Genomic DNA, 24,427 nt, shown 5'->3' on the forward strand with positions numbered 1-24,427 from the left:
AGTCATCCACTTCCCCGGCGAGTCGTTCTCGAAGACGCGGGGGCGGGGACCTCGCACCCTCCCGTGGATCGGAGTCATTTTCTCCCTCGTCAAGTTGGAGCGGAGATTTCAATGAAGGCCATAGAGGAAGAATACTTCCGTCTCATGATAGAGTTGGGTCGGGCTGAGAGGGAGCGTAAGAAAAAGAATAATTAGTTATTGTATTTTTTGTTCTAAGGGCGACTAAATGTTTTGTCGGCCATGTAACCTGTCGCCCGTACCGAATGACTGTAATCGGCCGATTCGGACGACTATGTGTTTGAACCGATTTGCATCGGCTATGTGTGGTCACGTCATGGTTGACTCCTTACGCTCCGACCCATATGCTGGGGTAATATCTTTTTAAGTACCTTCCGTTCAGAGCCCTAGTAAATTCTTCTCCTTCTATTGTTTCCAGAATGTAAGCATTCCCCGGAGCGCATCTGCCGATTTTGTACGGCCCTTCCCATGTGGGGGACCATTTCCCGAATTTAGGATCTTTCGACCCAATCGGCAATACTAACTTCCATACCAGGTCCCCAGGGGAGAATTGCTTGACTTTGACCTTCTTATCGTACCACCTGGCCACCTTCTTTTTGTTTTCTTCGATGCTTATCAGAGCTCTTAATCGTTGGCCGGCCAAATCATCAAGTTCCCTCTTCATAAGTGACGAGTAGTCATCGGCCGTTAACTGATCCTGGAGCGAAATACGCCTTGATCCTGCTCTTGATTCCCACGGTAGTACCGCATCGTGACCATACACTAATTGGTAGGGAGATAGCTTGGTAGCCCCATGACAAGCCATCCGGTATGCCCATAAGGCCTCTGTCAAACATAGATGCCACTTCTTCGGCTGTTCCTCGACTTTTCTTTTGATCAATTTGATTATCCCTTTGTTGGAGGATTCTGCCTGACCATTGGCTTGGGCGTAGTATGGAGAAGAATTTAACAATTTGATTCCCATATCGGTCGTAAACTCCTCAAATTCCTCCGATGTGAACATTGTTCCTTGATCGGTTGTTATGGTCTGAGGGATACCGAATCGGTAAACGATGTGGTCTCTTACGAAGTCGGCCATGATAGCTGATGTCACGGCCCTTAACGGGATAGCCTCTACCCATTTGGTAAAGTAATCGGTAGCCACCAGAATAAATTTGTGTCCTTTGCTTGATGGTGGGTAAATTTGGCCGATAAGGTCTATTCCCCATCCCCTGAACGGCCATGGCTTGATGATGGGATTCATGGCCGATGCGGGTGCACGTTGAACATTTCCAAATTTCTGACACTCCTGACAACCTTTATAATATTTGAAACAATCTTCAAGGATTGTGGGCCAATAGTACCCGTTGTTCCTGATCATCCACTTCATCTTATGTGCCGATTGGTGTGCTCCACATACCCCTTCATGGATTTCTCCCATTAGAGTCTTGGCTTCTTCTGTCCCAAGGCATTTAAGAAGGACTCCGTCGATCGTTCGGTAGAACAGATCATCTTCGAGCAGTACGTATTTGGTGGCATGAAAGCGTACTCGTCGCTCCACCTTTTTAGACGGATCCTTCAGGTAATCGGCAATTTCTTTACGCCAGTCGTCGGTTGCAAGTTCTAAGGCCATAGCACCTAGAATCGGCCGATACCCAGATGCGTGCTGGGCGAGTTTGTTTGCTTCTCCGTTGCGGTCTCTTGGAATATGCTCGATTACTGCCGATCTGAATTCTTTTAAAAGCTGTAGGCAATCTTCGTGATAAGTTCTTAATATGTCATCTTTGCACTCAGCCCTTCCGGTTAGTTGATCCACAATAAGCATAGAATCTCCGAAGATCTCAACAGAATCGGCCTTGATTTCTCTCAATAGCTCTAAGCCTTTTAATACGGCTCTGTACTCCGCTTGATTATTAGTAGCAGCGATTTCTATCGGCAGAGAAAAATCATAGCTTGCCCCCCGGGGCGATATGAGAACGATGCCGATTCCTGATCCGATCCCGCATGATGACCCGTCGAAAAATAATTGCCAAGGCACCAGTTCCACGAGGGCGATCTCCGGTCCACAGTGCTGGGCGACGAAATCGGCCATGACTTGACCCTTGACGGCTTTTGCCGATTCATACCGCAGGTCAAATTCTGATAAAGCTAAGATCCATTTACCGATTCGTCCTTTTAACATCGGCAGTGATAGCATGTATTTTACTACGTCATCTTTGCATACGGCTACACATTCTGCCGACAGCAGATAGTGCCTGAGCTTGGTGCATGAGAAGTAAAGACACAAACACAAACGCTCCACCGGAGGATATCTTGTTTCGGCATCCAGGAGTCTCCTACTGACGTAATAAATGACCCGCTCTTTGCCTTCAAATTCTTGGACCAGAGCCGACCCAATAGCTTTTTCATCGGCTGACAAATACAGTTTAAACGGCTTACCAGCTTGAGGGGGAACCAAGACTGGGGGCGAGACCAAGTATCGCTTGATATCTTCTAACGCCTTGCGCTGTTCGTTTCCCCATATAAATTCCTGGTCTGGCTTCAACTTTAGAAGTGGCGTGAACGCCTGAATGCGTCCAGATAGATTAGATATAAACCTTCTGATGAAGTTTACCTTGCCGATTAGAGACTGTAGTTCGGTTTTGTTCTGTGGGGCGATGACTTTGTTGATGGCCGCTATGGTCTTCTGATTGACTTCTATACCTCGTTCGTGCACCATGAATCCTAAGAACTGTCCGGCGGAGACGCCGAAAGCGCATTTGTTGGGATTCATCTTAAGACCATGCTTTTTGGTACACTCTAGTACCCTTCGCAAATCGGCTAGGTGTTCTTCGTGGCTTTTGGACTTGACCACAACGTCATCAATGTAGATCTCCACCAGGAGTCCAATGAGTTTGTGAAAAATGTAGTTCATGGCTCTCTGATATGTAGCGCCAGCATTCTTCAAGCCGAAAGTCATCACCACCCACTCGAATAGACCAAGATGGCCTGGACATCTGAAAGCCGTTTTGGGTATGTCCTCTTCGGCCATAAGTATTTGATTGTATCCGGCGTTTCCATCCATGAAGCTAATAATTTTGTGTCCCGCGGCAGCGTCGATCAATACATCGGCCGTAGGCATGGGGTAGCCATCCATCGGTGTGGCCTGATTAAGATTCCTGAAATCGACGCAAACGCGTAGCTTCCCGTTTTTCTTGTACACTGGCACGATATTAGAAATCCACTCGGCATAACGACATTGCCGAATAAATTTTGCTTCAATTAGCCGAGTTATTTCAGCTTTTATGTCTGGTAAAATTTTAGGATTGCATCGCCGTGCGGGTTGTTGGTACGGCCGATACCCTGGTTTTATGGGTAGCCGATGTTCAACAATAGATCGATCTAATCCGGGCATCTCGTGATACTCCCAAGCAAAACAATCCTTGAATTCTCTTAATAAATTTGTCAATTTACACTTATACTCTGGATCTAAATTTGCACTAATAAAAGTCGGCCTTGATTTGGTCCCGTCACCTAAGTCTATCATTTCTAATGAATCGGCCGACGTGAATCCGTGCCCCAGCTTCCCGTCTTCTCGGGCGGACTGATCCATCTATTGCACTTCTTCGGAGCCGACTGCTCGGATCGGCTGTAGGCCAAAATCGGTGACCTTCAGGAAGTCGGTTTCCCACACCCTACCTGATATGCATCTGACGGTCTCGCAGCTCCATTGCTGTGCGTCGGCTGCTGCGATGCTGTACGCGGAGTCGGCTTTGACCACCTCGATGTTATCGCCGACCCATTGTACGAGGCATTGATGCATAGTTGATGGGATGCAGCAGTTTGCGTGTATCCAGTCTCGGCCAAGAAGCATATTATAGGATCCTTTGCCATTAATGACGAAAAACGTGGTAGGAAGGGTCTTACTGCCGATGGTGAGGTCGACGCAGAGGGCACCGCGAGCGTTTGACACCTTGCCCTCGAAGTCCTTGAGCATCATGTCCGTCCTGGTTAGGTCATCGTCGCTTTTTCCCAGCTTCCGGAGTACGGCATACGGCATGATATTGACGGCAGCTCCCCCGTCGACCATCAATCTAGTGAGGGGGCGACCGTCAACATGCCCTTTAAGGAACAATGCCTTCATGTGTTGTCGTTCGTCGTCTTCGGGCTTTTCGAACGTGGCCATCATTGGTTCTAAAGCCAACCGTGCTGTTTGCTCCTCTATCGCCGATACGTCCTGTCGATCGGCAGGGGTCATGAACTCCATCGGCAATATGAAAACCATACCGATTTCGGCTGCCGATTCATCGCCCGCCGACTCATTGTTTTCCTTGTCGTTTCTTTTGGGGCGCCACACCCGAGGCCTCCCTTCCTTCTTGTCCATCGCGCTCTCTTCTTCTTGCTGTTCCCACTGGCGGAGGCGTTGGATTCTCCGTTTTTGTGATTTGGTTAAACCATCGGGGCACCATCTGGGGTTTATTGGCTTCCCTTCTTTCCCGGCGCGTTCCCATTCCGGCTCGCGTCCTAACAGGTTCTCGTCCGTTACCCGAGCATCGGCCATGTCTTCGAGCCGGCTGTGAACGCTGGCTTTGCTATTTGACTGATCGTGTCGATCGGTCCTGCCCCCCTGCCTATTATGGCTTCTGTCTTTTGACCGACCGTATCGGTCACTTCTGCCCCCCAGCCGATCACGCATGGAAGGGCGCTGATCATCTGGGTTGCGCCAATTCCTGCTGATCGGCTCTGGCCTTCCGTCTCTGGAGCGAGACCTGGTGAACGGCCGATTGCCTCGATAGGGACCGTTGCACTCTGGGCACGTATCGGCCGATGGTAGCCTGAGGTTATTTTCCCAACAATGGATGAAGAATGGGCATCTCCAGTGCTCCTCGTGCCGACGCATCGCTTCCTCTCGGGACCTTGAACGTTCATGTTGGCGTTGGTACTTTTGGAGCAGGAACTGGGAAGTAATACGTGGCCCTTCTGACTCACCATCATCGTCTTCCATTCGTCGCTTTCCCTTGACGTCTTCAGACGTAACTTGATTTCTGGGGTCGACAGCGCCACTCTTTTTGGCCGACTCGGACGTCAGCACCTTTGTTTGTAGGGAATTCTTTCCCGTGTCAGCCATGTTGGTAGGAAAAGGGTGCTGGTCGATCTTCATTGGTTTGGCCGGTTTTGTCGGCACTTCAAATTTGAGTCTGCCTTGCTCAATGGCTGACTGTATTTGTTGCCTGAAGATTTTGCACTCGTTGGTATCATGTGATGTGGCATTGTGCCACTTGCAATACTTCATCTTCTTCAATTGTTCGGCAGAGGGTATTGTATGGTAAGGCGAGAGTTTAATCTGCCCTTCCTGGAGTAGAAGATCGAAGATTTTGTCCGCTTTAGTTGTATCGAAGCCAAATGCCTCTGGCTCCTTCTTGCCGAATGGGCATGATATTGGCTTCTTCCCCTTAATCCACTCTGCAAGTCCGATTTCAGCATCTTCCTCGTCCTCTAATTCTTCCAGGAATGCCACTTTCTTCTGGAAATTCCTTCTTGGATCGAACGGACGCACTTCCTGCCCGGACAATCGGTGGACAATCTGGCTCAGGCTCTCGAACTCTTGTGAAGCATATTTTTCTTTAATGTGTGGCAGCAGGCCTTGGAAAGCTACATCGGCCAACTGTGCGTCGGTTAGAGCCAGGGAGTAGCATTTGTTCCTGATTTCCCGAAACCTCTGTATATACGAGGGTATCGGCTCATCACTTCTTTGCCGGAGGCTAGTCAAATCGGACAGCTTCATTTCATGGACCCCAGCATAGAAGTACTTGTGGAACTGCCTTTCTAGATCGGCCCATGTGATAATTGAGTTTGGTGGCAAAGTTGTGAACCACTGGAAGGCCGATCCAGACAAGGATGACGAGAACAACCGCACCCGCAGGGCATCTTGCGTAGCTGCCTCCCCACATTGAATGATGAATCTATTCACATGTTCTACGGTAGAAGTGTCATCCATCCTCGAAAATTTGGTAAAATCAGGAACCTTGTACCGATGGGGAAATGGCAACAAGTCATATGTAGATGGGTATGGTGTTCTATAGGTATAAGTTTGCACCTTCGGCTTCAGGCCGAATTGTTCTTGCATTACCTCTGCAATTTGCGCCGACCAATCTGGTTGTTGCTGGGGAACAATTGGCGGCGGCATCGGCACGTGCTGATAAATCGGAGGCTGAATAAAAGGAGGTTGATGAAAAGGTGGTATCTGAGTATAAGCCGGTGGTGTAGTAAATGACGGCTGCTTGTATGAACCACTTGTCTCATCATATAGCATGAGCTCTGACGTTTTGTTGACCTCCGGAGCGATAGGCTGGTATGGTGGTATGATCGGCTGAGTGGCCGTTTGGGAAGGTATCTGGAACGGAGGATTTCCTTGACTGACCGATTGATTCAAACCGGTCGTTTTTAAGGGTGCCCCCCAGGGTAAAGGGATGACTGGAGGGAGTGGTGCAGAGGATAGTTGGATAGAGCCATATCCCAAAGAAGTTGATGACGCAGAGGCACCGGGCCCTCCGATAGAAGCTTGGATCGGCTGTGAAGCCTGATAAGCCTGATTTGGCGGAATCGGCTGAAAATACGTTGGTCCCCTGTACCCTTGAGGTATACCTCCGGCGAAGGAGTTGACAACAGCATTGTGCACCATGTTTGAAAGTACCGGGGATTGATTGATGAAGGCGTGATGAAGAGATTGTTGAATCATATCGGACATTTTATCCGAATCTTCAGAAATTGTGATCTGGCGGGGAGTAGGGAAAGGAGTCTTTTTAACAGTTTCCCCGCTCCTGGAACGACTGAAGGATTTCAAGCAAGTTTGCCGGACTTGCTCCAAATACTTATTCAGATCGTCCTTTTGGTCGTCCTTTAGATCTGCTTCCGTCACTTCGATGACGTTATCTTCGGAAACTTCAGCAGTTTTTGACATGTTGGCGGTTGTATTGGTCCCACTGGGCGTGCCAAAAGTGTGTTGGCGTTTAGAAATCGGTCAACCGAATCCCAGCGGCCGACACACGACCCGGGAGAATCTGCTTAGCTCCTGTTCGGGTGAATGCCCTGGTGCGGTTCGCGCGGCGTGCCAGCCAATCTGACCTGTTGATTGGCAAGGAAGAACGCGTGTCAAATTCAGAAACTACGATCGGCTAAGTTTCCGATCGAAAGAGCTTATCGGCAAATCGGCCGATCCGCTGTGATAATGAAATCGGCTACAAGACAGCACGATCCCTGTAGCCTTGTAGACAGAAAAATACTAAAGTGATCGGTACAAAGCTTATAATAACAGCACTAGGAAAAGATCTAATCGGCAAAGCCGATACTACCGATTCCTAGCGGGATAACTGGTGATAAAACTTAGGAAAACAGGTGAAAACCTATTAATCTAGTTGATATCGATAACTAATGAATAAATCTAAACGAAACAACAGCGATGCGCCGGGAGTTAAAGCTTAGATATTACTCGATAAGCGGAACTTACAGAATCGGCCGAAGATCAAGGTGATGCAGCCCTGCCAACCCGCACGAACTCGTGAGAAGAAAAAGTAATGGCGAAGTCGCCTGCTTGAAAGTAAATACGAAGAGGAAAGTAACTTGTTGTATTGATTGGTTGATGTTTACAGATTTACAAAGGTAGCTATTTATAGCCCCGTTCAGATAACTTCTTAACCGACTAGAATTCTATCCCTAATTCAAACAGAAAACAAATATCTAATAAGCACGATTCGTGCTAGGTTGGTTATTCCACGCTTCATGGGCTGACTTCCACCTCATCCTTCCAAGCCCATACAGGCCCAATTAATACACCCTCCTAATCGGCCGATTTCTCATCGGCAAAGGATTGCCGATTGGGAGTCTGGCGCATTCTCCCTGAAGCGAAGTAAAAGCTGCCGGCCGATTCTGCATTATAGCACCATTTGACCGATTCCCAACTGTACTGCTTCGACTTCTTTTCTCCTTGGCGCCGATTCTACTGATGACGAAATCCGGCGTCAACAACTCCCAAGCAAAACAATCCTTGAATTCTCTTAATAAATTTGTCAAGTTACACTTATACTCTGGATCTAAATTTGCACTAATAAAAGTCGGCCTTGGTTTGGTCCCGTCACCTAAATCTACCATCTCCAATGAATCGGCCGACGTGAATCCGTGTCCCAGCTTCCCGTCTTCTCGGGCGAACTGATCCATCTATTGCGCTTCTTCGGAGCCGACTGCTCGGATCGGCTGTAGGCCAAAATCGGTGACCTTCAGGAAATCGGTTTCCCACACCGTACCTGATATGCACCTGACGGTTTCGCAGCTCCATTGCTGTGCGTCGGCTGCTGCGATGCTGTACGCGGAGTCGGCTTTGACCACCTCGATGTTATCGCCGACCCATTGTACAAGGCATTGATGCATAGTTGACGGGATGCAGCAGTTTGCGTGTATCCAATCTCGGCCAAGAAGCATATTATAGGACCCTTTGCCATTAATGACGAAAAATATGGTAGGAAGGGTCTTACTGCCGATAGTGAGGTCGACGCAGAGAGCACCGCGAGCGTTTGACACCTTGCCTTCGAAGTCCTTGAGCATCATGTCCGTCCTGGTTAGGTCGTCGTCGCTCTTTCCTAGCTTCCGAAGTACGGCATACGGCATGATATTGACGGCAGCTCCTCCGTCGACCATTAATCTAGTGAGGGGGCGACCGTCAACATGCCCTTTAAGGAACAACGCCTTCATGTGTTGTCGCTCGTCATCTTCGGGCTTTTCGAACGTGGCCATCATTGGTTCTAAAGCCAACCGTGCTGTTTGTTCCTCTATCGCCGACACGTCCTGTTGATCGGCAGGGGTCATGAACTCCATCGGCAATATGAAAACCATACCGATCTCGGCTGCCGACTCATCATTTCCCTTGTCGTTTCTTTTGGGGCGCCACACCCGAGGCCTCTCTTCCTTGTTGTCCATCGCGCTCTCTTCTTCTTGCTGTTCCCATTGGCGGAGGCGTTGGATTCTCCGTTTTTGTGATTTGGTTAACCCATCGGGGCACCATCTGGGGTTTATTGGCCTGCCTTCTTTCCCGGCGCGCTCCCATTCTGGCTCGCGTCCTAACGGGTTCTCGTCCGTTACCCGAGCATCGGCCATGTCTTCGAGCCGGCTGTGAACGCTGGCTTTGCTATTTGATTGATCGTTTCGATCGGTCCTGCCCCCCTGCCTATTATGGCTTCTACCTTCTGACCGATCATATCGGTCACTTCTGCCCCCCAGCCGATCACGCATGGAAGGGCGCTGATGATCTGGGTTGCGCCAATTCCTGCTGATCGGCTCTGGTCCTCCGTCCCTGGAGCGAGACCTGGGGAACGGCCGATTGCCTCGATAGGGACTGTTGCACTCAGGGCAAGTATCGGCCGATGGTAGCCTGAGGTTATTTTCCCAACAATGGATGAAGAATGGGCATCTCCAGTGCTCCTCGTGCCGACGCATCGCTTCCTCTCGGGACCTCGAACGTTCATGTTGGCGTTGGTACTTTTGGAGCAGGAACTGGGAAGTAATGCGTGGTCCTTCTGACTCACCATCATCGGCCTCCATTCGTCGTTTTCCCTTGATGTCTTCAGACGTAACTTGATTTCTGGGATCGACAGCGCCACTCTTTTTTGCCGATTCGGACGTCAGTACTTTTGTTTGGAGAGAATCCCTCCCCGTGTCAGCCATGTTGGTAGGAAAAGGGTGCTGGTCGATTTTCATTGGTTTGGCCGATTTTGCCGGCACTTCAAATTTGAGTCTGCCCTGCTCAATGGCCGACTGTATTTGTTGCCTGAAGATTTGCACTCGTTGGTATCATGTGACGTGGCATTGTGCCACTTGCAATACTTCATCTTCTTCAACTGTTCGGCAGAGGGTATTGTGTGGTAAGGCGAGAGTTTAATCTGCCCTTCTTGGAGTAGAAGGTCGAAGATCTTGTCAGCTTTAGTTGTATCGAAACCAAATGCTTCCGGCTCCTTCTTGCCGAACGGGCATGATATCGGCTTCTTTCCCTTAATCCACTCTGCAAGTCCGATCTCGGCGTCTTCTTCATCTTCTACTTCTTCCAGGAATGCCACTTTCTTCTGGAAATTCCTTCTTGGATCGAATGGACGTATTTCCTGCCCGGACAATCGGTGAACAATCTGGCTCAGGCTTTCGAACTCTTGTGAAGCATATTTCTCTTTAATATGTGGCAACAGGCCTTGGAAAGCTATATCGGCCAACTGCGCGTCGGTTAGAGCCAGGGAGTAGCATTTGTTTCTGATTTCCCGAAACCTTTGTATATACGAGGGTATCGGCTCATCACTTCTTTGCCGGAGGCTAGTCAAATCAGACAGCTTCATTTCGTGGACTCCAGCATAGAAGTACTTGTGGAATTGTCTTTCTAGATCGGCCCATGTAATAATTGAGTTTGGTGGTAGAGTCGTGAACCATTGGAAGGCCGATCCTGACAAGGATGACGAGAACAACCGTACCCGCAGGGCATCTTGTGTAGCTGCCTCCCTGCATTGGATGATGAATCTATTCACATGTTCTACGGTAGAAGTGTCATCCATCCCCGAAAATTTGGTAAAATCAGGAACTTTGTACCGATGGGGGAATGGCAACAAGTCATATGTAGATGGGTATGGTGTTCTATAGGTATAAGTTTGCACCTTCGGCTTCAAGCCGAATTGTTCTTGCATTATCTCCGCAATTTGCGCCGACCAATCTGGTTGTTGCTGGGGAATAGTTGGCGGCGGCATCGGCACATGCTGATAAATCGGAGGCTGAATAAAAGGAGGTGGATGAAAAGGTGGTATCTGAGTATAAACCGGTGATGTAGTAAAGGGCGGCTGCTTGTATGAACCATTTGTTTCATCATATAGCATGAGCTCTGACGTCTTGTTGACCTCCGGAGAGATAGGCTGGTATGGTGGTATGATCGGCCGAGTGGCCGTTTGGGAAGGTGTCTGGAACGGAGGGTTTCCTTGACTGACCGATTGATTCAAACCGGTCGTGTTTAAGGGTGCCCCCCAGGGTAAAGGGATGACTGGAGGGAGTGGTACAGAGGACGGTTGGATAGAGCCATATCCCAGAGGAGTTGATGACGCAGAAGCACCGGATCCTCCGACAGAGGATTGGATCGGCTGTGAAGCCTGATAAGCCTGATTTGGTGGAATCGGCTGAAAATACGTAGGTCCCCTGTACCCTTGAGGTATAGCTCCGGCGAAGGAGTTGACAACAGCATTGTGCACCATGTTTGAAAGTACCGGGGATTGATTGATGAAGGCGTGATGAAGAGATTGTTGAATCATATCGGACATTTTATCCGAATCTTCAGAAATTGTGATCTGGCGGGGAGTAGGGAAAGGAGACTTTTTAACAGTTTCCCCGCTCCTGGAACGACTGAAGGATTTCAAGCAAGTTTTACGGACTTGCTCCAAATACTGATTCAGATCTTCTTTTTGGTCGTCCTTTAGATCTGCTTCCGTCACTTCGATGACGTTATCTTCGGAGACTTCAGCAGCTTTCGACATGACAGCGGTTGTATTGGTCCCACCGGGCGTGCCAAAAGTGTGTTGGCGCTAGAAATCGGTCAACCGAATCTCAGCGACCGACACACGACCCGGGAGAATCTGCTTAGCTCCTGTTCGGGTGAATGCCCTGGTGCGGTTCGCGCGGCGTGCCAGCCAATCTGACCTGTTGATTGGCAAGGAAGAACACGTATCAAATTCAGTAACCACGATCGGCTAAGTTTCCGATCGAGAGAGCTTATCGGCAAATCGGCCGATTTACTGTGATGATGAAATCGGTTATAAGACAACACGATCCCTGTAGCTTTGTAGACAGAAAAATACTAAAGTAATCGGTACAAAACACGTAATAACAGCACTAGGAAAAGATCTAATCGGCAACGAATGGATCTAACAACAGAAAGTAATGAAAGCCGATACTACCGATTCCTAGCGAGATAACTGGTGATAAAAACTAGGAAAACAGGTAAAAACCTATGAATCTAGTTGATATCGATAACTGATGAATAAATCTAAACGAAACAACAGCGATGCGCCGGAAGTCAAAGCTTAGATATTACTCGATAAACGGAACTTACAGAATCGGTCGGAGATCAAGATGATGCAGCCCTGCCAACCCGCACGAACTCGTGAGAAGGAAAAGTGACGGCGAAGTCGCCTGCTCGAAAGTAAGTACGAAGAATAAAGTAACTTGTTGTATTGATTGATTGTTATGTTTACAGATTTACAAAGGTAGCTATTTATAGCCCCGTACAGATAACTTCCTAACCGACTAGAATTCTATCTCTTATTCAAACAGAAAACAAATATCTACAAGCACAATTCGTATTAGGTTAGATACCCCACGCTTCGTGGGCTGACCTCCACCTTATCCTTCCATCCTTTTCCAAGCCCATACAGGCCCAATTAGTTCATCCTCCTGATCGGCCGATTTCTCATCGGCAAAGGATTACCGATTGGGAATCTGGCGTATTCTCCCTGAAGCGAAGCAAAAGCTGCCAGCCGATTCCTCACTATAGCACCATCTGACCGATTCCTAACTGCACTTCCTCGACTTCCTTTCCCCTTGGCGCCGATTCTACTGATGACGAAATCCGGCGTCAACAGGTATGTTCATAACCGGTGGCAGGTGGGTAATTTTTTACGTCAAAAGTACTTGAAAGCAGGAGGAAAGGTACTTTTGATTTTATACGAGAGTAAAAGTAGTTTTTGAGAAAAACATCTATGATTTTTAGACTCTTTAGTTGATTTTTGACTTTTGCAAAAACAAAAACTGGTTGAAAAGTCTAACACCCTAAAACTTGCGGTACTGTGCTCCATCTGAGGTGCAGTACGAAATCTCAGATTCCACTTCGTCCGTCGACCGTCGTCCCCAACTCCCCATTGACAATGAAGGCCTTGTTTACTTTCCTCCAAACTCCCAACTTTGACACTATGCAAAAAGAAGATTTCTCATCATATCAAACTTGCGGTACATGCATGAAGTATTAAATGTAGACGAAATTAAAAACTAATTGCACAGTTTTGTTGTACTTTGCGAGACGAATCTTTTGAGCCTAATTAGTCAATATTTAGACAATAATTCACAAATACAAACGAAACGCTACAGTTGCGCATTTATGGCAAAATGTCAATTTTGCCTATCCCAAGTTGGGAAGTAAACAAGGCCGAAGTCGTGGAGGAAATTGAACCAACCGTCGCGTCGCGGGCCGGGGTGGGAGCCCACTGGCCCAGTGGCCAGCCAGGCAACCACCTTGCCCAGTGCGGCACCGGCTCGCCGCCACCACGATCTGCCCCGGCGGCCTCACCGCCATTCCTGCCGCTGGCGACGACCGCAGCAAGCAGTTTCTTCTCAACCAACCAACCCGCCCGGCACGCCCCCGCGCTTCGCCGTCGCAACGTAAGCTTCCCAGATCCCTTTCGTTTCCGTCTGGACCGAGCTAGGCCACACTTCTACTCGTCCACATTCTCTTCTCGGTTCCCACATACTTTTCAAGTCAAACGATTACAAATCGGTTTAACCAACTCCGATCAGCGATCACAGCCGGATTGTGCAATCCCTGGATGGCCGGATCCACGAGCTTGCTAAATATGGGCACATCCCCTCCTTTTCGCCCGCACGCGAGGCGTGGACCACCGGCGGATCAAGCGTTCTTAAAACCCCGCAGTCCAGGAACAACGCAACAAGCGGAAGATGACAAGGGGAGTTGTTCGGCGGGATGGGAGTTACTCGGCCGCGCGCCCGCCGCATGTGCTGCTGCTGGTGGTTTTGTTCGGAGCGCGCTCTAGGTGTTCGATGTAATGGGTCGGAAGGTTAATTAGCCGGCTGTTTGCGTCCTGAAGATCCCGCGTCAGCGTCAGGAATTCGATGGATAGTAATCGACGCGGAATCGTGGAATTACGAATCGGTGTGTGCGGTGTGGGTGTTGTTTAGCTCATTAGGTGGGATGTGGCTTTCAGAGATTCCTGGTGTCGCCTTGGGGAATATTCATGCTCCGTGGTGATGGCTTAGTTCAGGTTTCGTGTAGTTGTTGTTCTCTTCAGGAGGGTTACCACCTGTTACACCATCGATCAAAAGTGTAATTGATTGTAGGTGCATTGCAGTTCCACTAGACAGGTTAATTTGCTTCAGAGTGCTCCTGATGGAAATAGTATGGTCGGTGACTCGGTGATCAAAAGTCTAGTTGTCTCATGTTACATTTGCAGTAATTAGCTTTTTGACTGTTGTGTTTGGCGACAGGTTGTCGAAAATGGGTAGAACAGTGGTTCCTGTGTGGTGGTCCTCTAGTGCAGTGCAGATCAGCCAATCCAAAGTTGCACTAGATTAAGAATCCACTTTTGTCCTAAAGGATAAGGAGCCTTTCTGGAAGTGACAAGTGCTTAGAACTTTGACAGAGTAGTTGTTGTTAGATCGGGTGGAGCTTTCAGTATGCACTTGGACAAGTCCTTTTAGAAGTATGTCCAGCCTTTAGATTTAGCATTTGGATCGGTTTCCATATGAAAAGGTCTGTCCACTTGTTGTCATCACATTCCTATGTATGTGCGCATGCTTATTGTTTGATGATGCTACTCTTTCTGAACATGGCTCCAAGGATTCACATTCTCTATGGTTGCCTTGTACATTTAAGGTTGCCTTAGTTATACAGAGGTTTAGTGCTGCATCTGGCCTGGGCTAGGATTAAAGCTGTTCTCCTTGGCATGTATCATCAATTTGCCAGTGATATACTATCACTACCAAGATAAGGTTGCTGTGCTGTAATGCACCTGCACTTCATTTCTTAAGGCGAGATACCTAATTCGAACCCACTCTTCGAATAGCATTCATTAGTCTTAATTTGCTTCCAAGATCTGATACATTACATACACACTTAATTTTTTTCCAAGAATCCTATGTGAAGGGAAATTCATTAGTCTTAATTTGCTTCCAAGATCTGATACATTACATACACACTTAATTTTTTCCAAGAATCCAATGTGAAGGGAAATAAAGTTTGATAGTAATATATTCAAATTTGTTTTTCAGGAAAATGAAGTATCTTCCGCTTTATTGGATACCAAGCAAAGGATGCTAAAAAATGTTAGCGTCATCTAAAGATGGGTACAGACTCTATTTAAGAGTGTCGTATCACCTTATGTTGTCTACTGCCCAATAGCCTATCTTTATCTATGAACTTTATCATACCATTATTTTAGCTAAATTCAATAAGGTGGGATCTAAATTCTAGTTTACTACGTGCTCCCAGATGATAGATACAAACTGTGCGATCCATGTCCACGACACACTGTCTTTGATCTCTAGATCGCTTCAGGCTTGCACAATCAGGTATAATGTGGGACCTTGGCCTATAGCTCAAATGCTCAATCGCTTATCTTCACGCAGGGCATATTCAAATTCCAACTTCTGCATGGTTTTGTATCAGGATATTTGCTCTGTAACACTGGAACCTCTGCAGTTTAGCAACCTGGCATCTTTGGAAGAAAGATGTTATATATTCACATCTGAGAAGACAGTGAAGTGTCATTCTGGAATTTGTTACTATCCTGATTGCCCATGATAGGATGGCCGGTGATTAAAAGTTTCTTTCTCTCCTTTCTAACATTTGCAGTAAGTAGCCATTTGATTGTTATGTTTGGGGACAGGTTGTTGAATTTGGGTAGAACACTGTTCCTTTCTGGTGGTCTTTTGTGCAATGCAAGCCTTCCATCCTAAAGTTACACTAGATTAAGAATCTACTTTGACCTAAACTATAAGAAGCCTTTCTGTAAGTGACAAGGGCTTTTGTTATTTATTAACAGTTAGAACTTTGACGGAGTAGGTGTTAGATCAGATGGAGTTTTCAGTTGGCATTTGGACAAAAGCTGATAGGTCCTTTTAAAACTTGGAAGTATCCCCAGGCCTTAGACCTAGCGTTTGGATCTATTTTTATATGAAAAGGTCAGTTAACTTGTTTTCGTCATGTTCCTATGTAGCATGTATGTGTACATGCTTTTTTTTTAATGATGGTATTCTTTCTGAAGATGGCTGGATTGATTTCCTATGGTTGCGCTGTACATTTAAAATTGCCCTAATTAGAAGTTTGTTCCTTTCAAAAGTTTAGTTCTACGTCAGTTTAGAAACTTGGTCTGGGCTAAGGTTATTGTGCTGTAAACTGTAATGCACACACGCTTCTTCTCTTAAGGTGACATATTAAGTCTACTCTCTGGATAGTGTTCATTAGTGTTAATTTGCGTCCATGATCTGATCTATTTATACCAACACATTATTTTTTGCAAAAACCTTGTGAAGGGAGTTAAATTTTGATAGAAATGGATTCAAATTTCCTTGGATCAAGAATTTCTTATCTGTAAAGGAAAAGAAAGTTGTCTTTCCCATTATCTAATTCCAAGGGATGTCAAAATTCTTCTTCATCTAGACCTGCCTGAGTACAGACTCTGAACTAAGAGTGTGCAACATCACCATATTTTGTCTACTGTCCAATAGCCTATCTTTACCTATGAACTTCATTCACAACATTAGTTTAGCTATGTTCAGTAAGGTGAGATCTAAACTCGGAAGTCCACTGCATGCTTCCAAAATAGGGTAATCTATGTCCATGCATCCATGGGACCTTGGCCTGTAGATCAGCGGTTCATCCTAATAAAGAACATGTTCAAATCCCCAGCAGTACATATTTTTTTCTAGAACTAGTAGTACATAATTATTTTTACCAGGATATTTCCTCTGTAACACTGGAAATTCTGCTGTTTATGAAACTGGTATCTTTGAAATACACAGGTTTGTTACCATAATTGTAAAGTGCCATCCTTACATATGCATGTTAACACAAGGGTGGAATACAATGTTAAGTAAACTGCTTTGTACTTGAGTGTTTGACTGTTTGTGTTGTTTGATGTGCTGTGTATTCTGTAGGTATGCACTGGGCCACTCGGGAGCCTTTTTTTCCTGCATTTGCATTCATGTCACAAGTGCACACAAAGTATTGTGTTAGATTAGATCACATGATGTTTTCAGTATGTACTTGGACAAAAGCTCATAGGTCCTTTTGGAAGTATCCGAAGCCTTTTGATTTATGATCAGGTTAGATTTTCATACGAAAAGTTCGGTCCACTTGTTTTGATCACATTGCCATGTGTGTCCACACATTCTTTGAAGATACCATATTTGAACATGGATGGAAGAATTTGCTGCAGTTTTGTGGTACATTTAGGAATTAGGATTGCCTTAGACAGGGCCTTGTTCTGTAGAAAGGACAGTCTGTATCAGGTTAAAAATTTAGGCTAAGATAAAGCTGTTCTTGACATGCATCAATTGATTGCCAGTGATGTTAGTAAACTACAAAGACAAAGTCAGTGCGTGGTAATGTGCATGCACTTCTGTTCTTAAAGTGAGACTTATGTTTTTAATGTACTCATTGAATATCATTGGTATTAATTTGCTTCCATTATCTGATATTTGCAAGGTGTAACCAACTTTGTTTTGTAAGTCCACTGCATGCTTCTAGATGGTAGACAGGAATTAAGGAATTAAAGAAGCAAGTAGACTTGTTATCTTTGGAATAAATATGCATCATGTTCACATTATCTTAAAGTGTCATCTTAAATTTATGTGTTAACACAAGGTAGGAATTCTATGTTAACAAAACTGCCTTGGACCGGAAGTCAGGAATTTTGTTAGCTGCAATCTTGTATAGCAGAGTGCTTGTGTCGTTTAATGTACGCGTCATGTTGAGGTTAGATTTGGCTGCTGAGCCTGTTCTTTTTGCAGTTTACACTGATGTATTAAGTGTGCACAAATAATCATGTGCCAGTTGGCCTCTAGGTGAAAGTTTTCAATGGTACTTAACATCTGAACCTGATTTGTAAGACCTCTATCTAACTTCATGCTATTAACCTGTCGTAGCTCTTTGAAAAGTGGTAGTTTACCTACAAAGAACAATTTAGCCTATGTAAAAATCAATTGCAGTTGTCTAAAAAGTTATAATGGCTAATAAGTACTAGTCTGGTGTACCATGTGACAGCCTAATCTGTTAACTGCAAATCTCCATGCAACCAGTCCTGGTAGCAAGATGGAAACAGTTAAGTGGGCCAAGTCCAATAGGCCGACAGATTCTACTGATCAATTCAGCCCACTAGATGATCCTACAAGCTTGCAAGTGTCTGCCACCTAAAGAATTCTGGTTCTCACTTCATGCATGAGGAGAACATCTGTTTTCTCATGGAACCTTCTGATCCATTTGGCAATTCTTTCTTGCGATCTGAAAAGAAACAATTGTGGCTTCTTTCTCTCTGTTGGATGTCTGGTGTTTTACTTCTTAAATTCTGTGGCTGTACTCGATGCAGGTCAAGCCTGTTGGTCCAAGTAATAATGTCATTGTGGAACATAATTCTAACAATTGATCGACAATATTAAAGATCTAATATAATCCTGATGATAGAAATTTCAGTGTGAACTGTATCACTATTGGTTGCATCCATGCGACTACAAGCAAGATTTCATGCTAAGAAGCTGGATGCATTGCACAATCAATTTTTTTTCTCAGGTTATATCTGTGTTAGCACGCATCGTGGCTTGATAAATGGCTGATCTTTGAAATGATCTCTACATTTTGCCTTTTGTTTGTTCTGATATGGTTCGCCGATTTGTCCATTTTACTGTGATACCTAGACCAGGGCCTGTTTGGCCAGGCTTCGGTTAGCTCCAGCTCCTCCTGCATGTGCACTGTAGCAGTATTGTGTGTCATTGTTGCATGGAGCTATTCTTCTTTCTCAGTTTCTCCTGGCCAAAATGAATTAGGAAAAGTTAGGAGCCGGTGAAGCCACATTTTTGGGCTTCACGGGCTCCGGCTCTTGGGGTTCTACAGTAACGCTAGATTATTGAAGCTGGAGCACCAGCCATACCATAGAGGGGCCTAATGGAAAGCATACTAGCTGTGTAACGTACTGTCTTGTCTTAACCTTATCAGTTTGAGCACCATCTTATTCTGATTGCCATTTATGTCTGAAGGTAGTTGATGGCCATGCTTGGCTCACAACAATTTTGTTGGAGTGGTAAAGACTAAGTAAACCATGGCGCATTCGATCAGGTATGCATCTCCTGATTCCTTCCCTTCATCTAAATGGCAGGATGGGCGTATACTGTGAACTCTATTTTTGGCCTTTTAAGTTTTCCCAATTGGAAGGTCTGCCTCTGTAAATTTAGAGAAATTAATGAACCCTATCAATCTAAAAAATAGAACTTTTTTCAAAATCACATCATGTATCCAACCTTCTTGTAATTAGGTGTGTAGATTAAATGTCATTGGACTAGATTGTTAAGTACATAATATTAGTATATTACATGCTATTTCCTCTGCACGCTGAACTGGGAAGTGGACCCTATCCCTTTTCTAGGAAAGTATGTTGTAGGAAAAATCCTCACGGATAGATGCTTGTGAGGTTGAATGATGTTGTTTTCCTCAGTCCTCAGCATTGATGTATATGTAAACAGTAAACCAAACTTCTTTCTTCTTGACATCAATTTAACATAGCTCTAGTTTTGCTCTTGCAGAACTTGTAGATGTAACCATACTTATTGTTATCAATTTCACATAACTGTAATTGTAGGTTCCTTGTCATCATTGTTTGATTCGTGATCCACTAATTTACTGGTTCTATATTATACACCATAGTCACGTTAGCCTTATTCTTCTGTGCACGAGAGAGTTCATGCCACTAATAGTGGACCTTGTGCCCTTAATTGCCTCTATAATAAGCATCTGCTAGCATTTTCATTGACCGCTACAAAGTACTGTGATATGCTAGCTTGATTAATGGAAATTTTCAGCACTACTTGGCCATGGCGCACACGCCACAAAGTAATGCGATACCCTGAACAGTTTGCCCACTTGCTAAAGTAATCTGATTGTCAAGTTGACAGTTTGTTTCTTTCCTACAATCGACCAATGCAAGCTGGGGATGGAATTCCTTTTGTTGCCAACTCCCAAGAAACTGAATTTCAGCCGATTTTTCTTTGCCACTACTAGCATCCATGATCCATGGCATAGGATTCGTGTTGTTCAGCATCGTCTTTTTCAGCCGGCAGGATATGGGAGAAGGGGATCAGCTGACTGTATAGTAAGAGGCTGCTTGGTTGGTGGCCATCGCCAACCAGTGGCGTGCCACAATATGTGGTGGCAAAAATCTGCGCCGAAGGTTTGGTGGCCGTGGCGAGAAAAACAATTGCAGTATCAATGGAGAGTTGTGGCGTGCCAAAAATAAGTAATCAATCAAACACCTTCCTAAATTATTGTGACCGCCAAAGTTGTAGCGTGGATAGTTGTGGTTGGAAACCAAACATACCCTAAACGCTTGAAGAGGCACAGTTTCTCAAGAGGGCAAGTTGGTTTAACAGCATTGCCTCACACATGGTATCCATGGTTATGCTTAAAAGTTACTAGTATCGGATTTAAACACTTGAAACTATGCTGAATGATGGATCCTGTAACATCATCGCCGGCAAGAAACATGTAATTTGACCCCTCTTCTTTTGGACAAAATGTAATTTGAAATCTGAACACGATAACTAGAAAACATGTAACGGGGAAGTGGTCTTGCGACTTGCGTCGTGGTGGCCTGGTGGGCTGATGGCCTCGTTCGTTCATGCGCTTGTACTGCTGCGGCGGCGGCCAAAGTTGGCACACCCAATTTTCCAGACGATCATTGGTTAATCGTGCTCTAGTCCGGTGCCTTACAGCAGAGGGCTAAAGACGCCACCGTCAGAGCCGCACTTACTACCGTTGCTACTGGCCTCTAATGGTGGTCGTGGCACCCAATTTGCATCGGCATCATGTCAGTCGCCGAGAGAACATTTTGTTTTGCGCGTGTGAGGGTAATCACTTTTTAGGCAGGATTTGATTTGAATCTTTCAGGGGAGAGAAGTAGTGCTAGCAGGACGATAGCCGGGCCCAGGAACATGCACGTCGCTGTCGTGGGTGTCCGAGATGGTACAGATCGAGCGACACGTCGCCGCCTTGGCGCCTTGCCGTTGGCTGCGCGGTATCTCGTGATGTCCCCAGCTAGCGGCATCCAGCAGGCTGGAACCGGGGAGGGTTCATTCATGGCCGTCAAATTGCACAAGCCATCTGTTCTTGTCTTCTTGATCGAGTCTATTCAGATTGGGGCAATTGATTGTTGATGGCGATCCCGCTACCTGCCAATTGTCTATATTCAGTTCTTTCGAGTTCCAACATCTCTGGAGCTCGCCGAGATGACAGCGTGAAATTGCGAGATATTGCAGCAGCGATTTAATAAAAATTTGAAATTTCCATTGAACATTTGGTCAAATACTCAAATCCATCCACGGACAATAGAATGCAGGAAGGGATTAACGCAAAGGCTGACACGGGATGCAATGCAAGCCGAGGCGTAAATAGTCTCCGACTTCTAGAGGGTAGCAGCGATTATTCGTAGCAGCGGACGCGGTGGTAACACGGGGGTGGTGGTGGTGGCTGTCGTCATCATCTTCGTCGTCGTCGTCGCGGTGGCTGGCGGGTCTCAGAACTCGACGCCCTTGAAGACCTTGCGCACCTGCTCGAGCGTGACGAAGAGCACGACGGTGAAGGGCCCCTGGCGCATCACGGTGGGGATGAACCCCTTGTAGAGCGCCATGGGCCCCTCGGACCGCACGGTCTTGAGCGCGCAGTCGACGGCGCCGGCGTACGGCGGGGGCGCGCCGGGCGCCACCTTCATGTTCATCATCCGCGTCTTGACGACGTCGACGGGGTTGGACGCCGCGGCGGCCACGATGCCCGCGGTGAAGCTGGCGGCGACGTGCGTGGCGAGGCCGTCGGCGCCGGGGCCCCGGCGCGCCAGGATGGCCTCCTTGGCCTGGTCGTATGTGGCCAGCTGCGACGCCGTGACGATCATGGCGCGGTTCACCGTGAGGGACGACCCGCGCCACAGGCTGCGGACGCCCTCGTCGCGCGCCATCCGGCCGATGGCGTCCCCGACGCTGCGGTAGTTCCGGCGCTCGGCGAGGGGCAGCCGCCCGTCCGCCTGCATCCGCACCATGGCCACGTCGGCCGGGTTGCCGACGGCGGCCCCGACTCCGCCCGCGACCAGCCCCGCCGCGATCTTGCGGTGGAGCGGCAGCACGCCGCCGTTCTCCTGGGTCCACTTTGTCTTGAGGATGTCGTAGAGCCCCATCCGCGTGGTGGAGTAGAGCGTCTGGCGCAGCATGGTGGCGGAGACCCCGGAGAAGAGCGCCGCGGCGCCCTCGGAGCGCAGGATCTGCGCGCCGACGGCGACGGGCCCGGGCTTCCTCGGCGGCGCCGGGATGTCGTGGTGGTGCGGGAGCGCGACGGTGTGGCCGCCCGCGTGGAACGCGAGCGCCGGGCGCAGCGCCGGCTGCGGCGGCACCGCGGCGGCCGCCTCCCCCTGCAGCTGCATGCGGACCTTGATGAGGTCGAGCGGGTGGGTGGAGCAGCCGGCCACGATGGACGCGATGCCGCCCTCGACGAATCCCTTGACCCCCATTGCTTGGTTTCTTGCTCCTCGCCGCGGTTGGTTCCTTCCTCTTCTTCCCCTTAGCAACCTCCTTATCGGAGAGGGATGGATTCGAGACCAAGGAAAGCCGAAAACTAAAAACGGAAGCTCAAGAAAGCTCGGGGGAGCAAACCCACCCGAAACGAAAAGAAGAAGAAAAACGCGAGATTAGCTAGCTACTGCTGCCAATAGGAGCTGGGGCACATCTCACTGGAGACCAGGAGATGGGAATGGAGCGCGAAGGCTATTCTGGAGGAGTGTGGGACGCTGGCCCTCTGTGACATATGCTGCTCGTGGCTTCCTGCTTCCTCGGTGTGGGGATTGTGTGTGGGGAGGAGGCGGCGGCGGGGGCGCTATTTATAGCTGGGGTGCCCGGGCGGGGCGGAAGGGTCAAGGAAGGAGACGGACGGACTGCCGAACGGGCGGGGGAGGTGGTGGCTAGCTTCGCGGCCGGGGCTCCCACCCACGGCCTCGCGGTCGGACTGGGGAAGGCAGATTCGTCGTAGTCAAGGACGCGGGCGGGGCCGCGGGGGGGAGGTGGGTGGGGTGGGAGCGGCGACCTGGCCGCCAGCCCCAGCGGCTGAGCTTTCTGGGGTCGCTTCGCCTTGACGCGGAGATCGGGGGGTAGCGGAGGCGGAGGCGGAGGCGGCCGGACGGCTGGCTGTGGCCGCGTCGGTGGGTGGCCGACTGCCTGCGGCTCCCGCACGTCGCGCGGCGGCGCGGGCATATAGTGCGTGGGCGCGCGGCTTGGCCTGATGCGCATCTGGGCCGTCCGTTGGGGCCGTGGCTAGGGTTTCGGAGCGGACGGCGGTGGATGATTTTCTCCTTGTGGGGCAGTTTTCTATTCGTTGGCTAGGCGGACGCGAGGACGCGTCGGCTCACCTTTTTCACGGGAGGGAGGAAAGGAAGGCTGGGACAAGAGGAGGCGGCATTGGAATTGGGAAAGTGTGTTTCTGAGGTGCGGGCACGCGCGCGCGCTGGGGCGAAAGCCGGCCGAAAAGAATAGGAACGGGGATGCTTCGTGACGGGCCGGCAGAATCGTTTCTTGCGGACACGGCGACGGTGGTGGCTCCGCCGTTCCGTTTACTAGCTGTTTACTCCCGGGGAAAGTGAGCGTCCGGCGTCCCGGCCTCCCGGGGTTAAAGCTTAATAAAAACACTGTCGGACAACGGCGAGGCCAGTGCCTCTGAGTTTCTCGTTTGCTTGTCCTCGTTCGGGAATAATTTGAGTTGTTTAAACTTTCCACTAAATCGTCACGTGCCAAGCGCACTTTTAATCGTTCACAAATCACAAGTTGGGCGGGGTGCTGATCGTCGATACAATTTCGGGTCCTAAAATTATCCATGAGTATGTCACGTAAAACGCATTACATATCATAGAAGAAACCGAAAAGTCAGAATGAACCATTCCCGGCTACCTCTCGGGCACGTTATACGTAGCCATGCGTCAACCATAGAATAATAACCAAACCAACGCCATCACGTTAGCCATCGCCTTGATACGGTGTTTCTAAATTCCCATCTCTTGCAAGCAGCAGACCCGTGGTGTCTTTACCTACCGCAGAACCTTTCCCCTTGCTTGAAGCCACTGGATCGGAGCTCCAAAGCAGGCAAACACAGCCTACCATGCCTTTTGTACACGCGTGATGTTTCGTATCGCAGCACGATCGTACTCAAAATCCCTAATTAACCTTGCCGGCTCAGCTAGGGGAATTTGCTTGTCTGGAACTAGTAGTAGTATAAGCGATGGCACGACGGAATTGTCTTCTTCCAGCGCACATGTGGCGCGCGCCCCTTAATTTGCCACCCAGGTTTCCCTGCGTAACCGTGTGGAGCTGGCCCGGTTCAGGAGCCAAATCGTCGACGGCCTTTCAACGTCTTGAACAA

The 24,427-nt window shown here is 48.1% G+C and overlaps 1 protein-coding gene and 1 long non-coding RNA gene across 3 annotated transcripts; one reads left to right on the plus strand and one right to left on the minus strand.

Moving 5' to 3' along the window:
* The first annotated feature begins 13,180 nt into the window (after positions 1–13,180).
* LOC117860604 (uncharacterized) lies at positions 13,181–19,633 on the plus strand. Of its 2 annotated transcripts, none has more exons than XR_011898424.1 (5): positions 13,181–13,419; positions 15,043–15,117; positions 15,263–15,342; positions 15,440–15,624; positions 19,024–19,633. It is a non-coding gene; the product is annotated as an uncharacterized lncRNA (long non-coding RNA). The 2 variants fall into 2 exon arrangements; XR_011898425.1 differs by having other exon boundaries at positions 13,182–13,419; positions 15,440–15,585.
* Positions 19,634–21,300: 1,667 nt separating this feature from the next.
* Positions 21,301–23,005, minus strand: LOC117860603 (mitochondrial uncoupling protein 5). The gene has a single exon (XM_034743933.2). It carries the CDS (start codon positions 22,530–22,532, stop codon positions 21,552–21,554), a length of 981 nt encoding a protein of 326 aa, XP_034599824.1. The 5' UTR covers positions 22,533–23,005; the 3' UTR covers positions 21,301–21,551.
* Positions 23,006–24,427: the final 1,422 nt, after the last annotated feature.

Source organism: Setaria viridis, chromosome 6 (assembly GCF_005286985.2).
Source record: "Setaria viridis chromosome 6, Setaria_viridis_v4.0, whole genome shotgun sequence".
Classification (NCBI taxonomy): domain Eukaryota; kingdom Viridiplantae; phylum Streptophyta; class Magnoliopsida; order Poales; family Poaceae; genus Setaria; species Setaria viridis.